At 42.0% G+C, this 5,861-nt stretch overlaps 1 protein-coding gene across 1 annotated transcript in view; it reads left to right on the forward strand.

The window, feature by feature from the left end:
* The window catches only part of LOC121893604 (retinal guanylyl cyclase 2-like), a 45,356-nt gene extending 40,232 nt beyond the window's left edge, over window positions 1–5,124 (forward strand). The window contains exons 19-23 of the mRNA XM_042405607.1: window positions 3,778–3,952; window positions 4,223–4,321; window positions 4,484–4,569; window positions 4,805–4,890; window positions 4,980–5,124. Of these exons, the coding sequence (XP_042261541.1) occupies window positions 3,778–3,952; window positions 4,223–4,321; window positions 4,484–4,569; window positions 4,805–4,890; window positions 4,980–5,067 (534 nt within the window). The 3' untranslated portion in view covers window positions 5,068–5,124. The remainder of the gene's footprint in view (window positions 1–3,777; window positions 3,953–4,222; window positions 4,322–4,483; window positions 4,570–4,804; window positions 4,891–4,979) is intronic.
* Window positions 5,125–5,861: the final 737 nt, after the last annotated feature.

Here is a 5,861-nt window from a genome sequence, read left to right on the forward strand (position 1 = left end):
AAATCCTCTGAAGCTTTGAATGAGGTGTGATAGCATTTTCACAAATCAGAAAACACAGCACTTGATTCATTTTTATAATAGTATTTAATTAATCAATTAATTAATATATTTGTATTTAATTTATACTATATAGTATATACTATATATACTTTAGATACTGAGTATAAATTGTAAATTATATATAGCATCAGTGGCTGTAGCATATTTACTTTGAGCCTTATGTACCAGACAACCAGAAGTCCTGATACAAAACCATTATGGTGATGAGTTTTCCATAATTAGTTTCATAAATTGGTGCTTTCAGTTTAACTGCGAGATTCCACTCTTTGAAATCGACGTTACATGATGGACTAGATTGTTTCAGTAAAGAGGAATCCTCACTCTGCTGGAGTTGTTGAAACTATAAGAGCAGGAGGTCTTATTACGGCAGCAAACAAACAACAAAATCTTCCCTCACAAATGATCTTTGGCTGAACACAGAGAACTTTGTCCAGACAACAGACTAGTTTCATTTTGGGTTTATCAGCATCTCACCCTGAATGAACTTTAATTAAGCTGATGTAATAATGTAACATACCACGGATGACTTTGCAAGCAAGCAAAGTTTATTTATATAGCACCTTTCACCAACACCAGTTACAAAGTGCTTCACAGTCAAAGAAATACAATAAAATAAAATTACAAAGTGCTTTGTAGTCAAAGAAATAAAATAAAATAAAATATAAAATAAAGTGAAATAAAAATAAAATAAAATAAAAATCAGAATAAAGAAAAGCAAAGACACCAGATGAAATACACAAGTAGAGCAGATAAAATGGACAAATTAAGATAAAATAGCACACACTACCCAAATGCCTGTCTGAACAAATGGGTTTTTAGCTGCTTTTTAAAGGAGTCTACATTATCCAAGGACCTTAAGCTTGTTGGAAGAATGTTCCAAAGCTGAGGGGCAGCTGACTAGAAGGCATGATCCCCCCGGTCTTAAAACATGTACAAGGTACACTTAGAAAGCCCCGGGTGGAGGATCTAAGAGCTCGACTAGTGGTGTAGGGGTGCAGAAGGTCACTAATGTACTGTAGAGCCATGTAGGGCTCTATAAGTGAGCACTAAAATTTAAAAATGAATTCTAAAATTTACTGGAAGCCAGTGCAAAGAGATTAATATATAGGAGTTGTAGTTGTCCAAACGTGATGAGATAAAGCATTTATTAACATCTCCATTTCATTTCTTGATACCACAGACTGGAGTTTCTCAGGTGAAAGAAACATGATTTAGTTAGCGTCTTAACATGTGCTTCAAAACTCATGGATTGGTCAAAAATTACACCAAGACTGCGCAGGCAAGACCAGGAGGATGAAGATAAGGCACCAAGGTTCTGCCTGATCGGTGACTGAAGATCATCAGGGCCAAAGTTCAGGACCTCAGTTTTTTCTGCATTTAACTGCAGAAAATTGTTTGCCATCCAATTCCTAGTTGCATTTAAACAGTTGTTAAGTTCAGAGAGTTTGTGAAGCTCATTGGGTTTAAATGAAAAGTACAACTGGATGTCATCAGAGTACATATGGTAGGAGACGGTCTTGGAACTGCTGATGATTTGTCCCAGTGGCAGCATGTATATGAAGAGTAAAATGGGTCCCAAGACTGATCCCTGGGGAACACCGCAGGACAAAGCTGCGGTGTTTTACTCAAATTCACCTACAGAGACTGACAAAGATCTATCCATGAGATATGAGGAGAACCACTCCAATGCAGTCCCAGAGATGCCCACCAGGTGATTTAGCCTGTGGATCAGAATGTGATGGTCCACAGTATCGAACGCTGTCCTAAGGTCCAATAAAACTAAAACAGAACAATCTCCGGCATCTGCAGCCATTAAAATGTCATTTGAGACCTTCAGGAGAGCTGTTTCAGTGGGGTACATTTTACAGAAACCAGATTGAGATGTATCAAACCCCCTGTGTAATTCCAGTGTTTGAACCAGTTGTTTCTCCAGTCTTTTCTAAAATTTTGGTAAAGAAAGGGAGTTTTGAAATGGGCCTGTAGTTCTCCGGCAGGGAGGGATCCAGGTTTGATTTCTTTAATAGAAGCTGAACAATAGCCTGCTGAAAGTAACTGGGACACACCCTGATAGGAGAGAGCTGCTTATAATATCGGCTATGCAGGGTCCGATACAGTTAAAGACCTTTAAAAACATAGTGGTTGGTAGGACACCCACTGGGCACGAGGAGGGTTTCATTTGTCCTACCAGGGCTGCTATATCATCCATGGACACTGGACAAAAGGAGTCCAAACGGCTGGATTTGAGGAGCCACTAGTAAGCAGACTTGGCATGGGTGAGATGTTTGCCGTGATATTTGCAACCTTGTCTATAAAATATTTGAGAGTTATTGCAGTCACTGTTTGATGAGATCGGAAGTTTACAGATGTTGGGAGAGACAATATGATTTAAAGTATCAAACAGGACTTTAGGGTTTTTCTTGTTGACAGAGAACTGATTAGCAAAATAAGAGCATCTCTCAGCCTTCACCATGTTATTGAGGGTACCCATGAGATCTTTAAGGTACAGTCTGTGAACTTCCAGCTTCATAGCTTTCCACAGAGGCTCAGTCTTTCGGCATTTGCGCCTGAATGTCCAGCTAAAGCGCCGTCAGTGCTGGTTAAACAAGCTTGGTGCTTGAATGTTGACGTTGATCTTGGCTGATAATAAAGAGGGAGGGAAATTAAAGGTTTTATTACAGACAGCGATGTAGCCTACAAAATCCGGGTGTTAAATCCCAGGACTAGAACACACAAATATTGAATATTTACACACTCAAGTGTTCCACTGGCAGCGAAACACTTGCACTGAAGAGCCCTGCTGGTCCCACAGTAGCAGATAGAAGCGAGAAGTGACTGAACAGCGTTAGCATCCAGGCTACGTTTAGTTTACTTTGTGAGGCAGCTGGATTCGTGAGATCACAACATCACAAGATCATGTGAGAATCTGTCTCGTAATGCTTCAAGTTGTTTGCTTTTGTCCAAACCATCAGTGGTTTGGACCAATCAGCGTCCTGTGAGGATTCTTGTGTGATCTTGTGATCTCATGAATCCAGCTGCCTCACAAGGTAAGATGGTGATAGACAGATGGTTCATCCAATCACCTGCCAAGTATTTTTTGAAAGTGCCCGCCCTTTTCCAAACAGTTTCCAAGGACGACTTCTCAGATGTTTCTGTGTAACAAACCACCGGCTTGTCAGGTTTATGTTTAGATATACATGCATAAAAGCACAAGCAGCAAATCTTTGCTCGGTGACTGAAGCGGATATTCCTGCCATCTCACAAGGAGCAAACACTTAAAGCCAATCCTGAACCACCGCAGCACGAAGCTCCAGACTCAGCCCCTGAAGTACACATTGTGTCCCGCAGCTGAAATGATAAACTAACGCAGATCAGAGTGTCGGTGCTCTGGGTAACCCAGAGGAAGCAGCAGGGCAACACGACACAAACACAGTTTCCTTCCTCAAACCCCCAAAGCAACACGATCAGACTGATGTGCAGCGACTTTGCTTTTGAAATGTTATATGAACAGCAGCAGCAGCAGCAGCAAGCATGCAGGCAATGTGGCAGCAAATTGTGAGCAAAGCACTGACGGCTTAAATACGCTGCCATGATAATAAGGGTGCGTTGGATTTATGTTACAGTGAGAGGAGGATGGCATGTGGGTGGTGCAGCAGCTTGAGTTGGGCTGCCTGAACTATCTGGCAGGCATCACTTCATATTTATATATTTCTATTTCAGGTAGAAACTATCGGAGACGCCTACATGGTGGCTTCAGGTGTTCCAAACAGAAACGGGAATCAACACGCAGGCGAAGTGTCCAACATGTCTCTGGACATCCTGCACTCGATCGGAGCCTTTAAGATCAAACACATGCCAGAGATCAAAGTAAAGATACGAATCGGACTGCACTCAGGTACACACACACACACACACACACACATATACAGTATATATACATATATATACACCAACACAGACTCAGGGCAGTTTGTGAAATAGTCACAAGTGTAATCTATAGATTTGTGGACTTTCACACTGATGTATTTCAACTGTTTCGTGTCTGCAGCACTTTTTTTTCTGTCAGTCGGGACTCAGGATCAAACAAGCTGTTTGTTTTTTCTCAGTTGTTCTTTAACATGTTACAGTATATAATACACACACACACCTGTCTGTCTCTCCTCAGGCCCGGTGGTGGCAGGTGTGGTGGGTCTGATGATGCCCAGGTATTGTCTGTTTGGAGACACAGTGACGACGGCGTCGCACATGGAAGCCAGCGGACTTCGTACGTTAAACACATCAGATGTTTTATCAGCCGTTAATGAAGCAAACTGAGATTTTTATCTGAGCTGAAGATTTATTTCTCTTCTGTTGGAGTCTGAATGATAACTGACTCCAGATCAATAACTAATCAATGATCTTCTTGTATTGTGATGGATTGGTGCAGCCTACAGAATCCACATCAGTCTGAGTACAGTGAAGGTCCTGACCAGTCTCAAACTGGGATACCACATAGACACCAGGAAAGCTCAGGTACGCTCACCTGCAGACTCCAAACAGTTTATCAGTTCACTGTTTTATTAAAGGAACGTTTCATCTGAAACAGATTCAGCAGCTGTTTAAAGTCTGTACAGTGTTGTTGGAAAAATGTCCTCATCAGGTGACCTCCAGTAGCCAATCAGATCAGCTCCTCACAGCTCCTTACAGTCTTTGATCAGCTGATCAGCTTCAGAACTGATCACCTTCAGTGATGATGTTTGTGTTGCAGGTGAAAGGCACAGAGGACACGTATTGGCTGATGGGTCGAGATGGTTTCACTAAACCACTTCCTGTTCCTCCAGACCTCAGCGGAGGGTAAGAACACACACACTTCATCATGATGAGCTCGTTAGTGAAACACATGATCGATTTGATTGAGGTCATGTTGTGTGTCTGTCTGTCAGGGCCAGTAACCACGGCATCAGTCTGGATGAAATCCCAGTTGAGAGAAGACAGAAGTTTCTGGATCGACAAAAGAAGATAAAGAAATAGAAGACGCGAATACACACGTACATGTACACACATTTATCAACACACACAGTAACACACACACACACATACACACACATGGTAACACACACACACACAGTAACATACACACACACATACACACACAGTAACACACACACACACACACACACATACACACACATACACACACACACACACATTTATCAACACACACACTAACACACACAAACATACACACACATACACACACAGTAACACACACACACATACACACACATACGCACACATACACACACACACGGTAACACACACACACACACACGGTAACACACTAACATACACAAACATACACACACAGTAACACACACACACACACACAGTAACATACACACACACACACACACAGTAACACACACACACACACACGGTAACACACACACACACACATACACACACACTAACATACACACACACACACACACACAGTAACATACACACACACACACACACACACGGTAACACACACACACACACACACAGTAACACACACACACACACACTCACACGGTAACACACACACACACACACAGTAACACACACACACACAGTAACATACACACACACATACACACAGTAACACACACACACAGTAACACACACGGTAACACACACACACACACAGTAACATACACACACACACACACACAGTAACATACACACACACACACACACACACGGTAACACACACACACACACACACACAGTAACACACACACACACACACACACACAGTAACACACACACACACAGTAACA

This window comes from Thunnus maccoyii, unplaced genomic scaffold (genome assembly GCF_910596095.1).
Source record: "Thunnus maccoyii unplaced genomic scaffold, fThuMac1.1, whole genome shotgun sequence".
Taxonomy (NCBI): Eukaryota; Metazoa; Chordata; class Actinopteri; order Scombriformes; family Scombridae; genus Thunnus; species Thunnus maccoyii.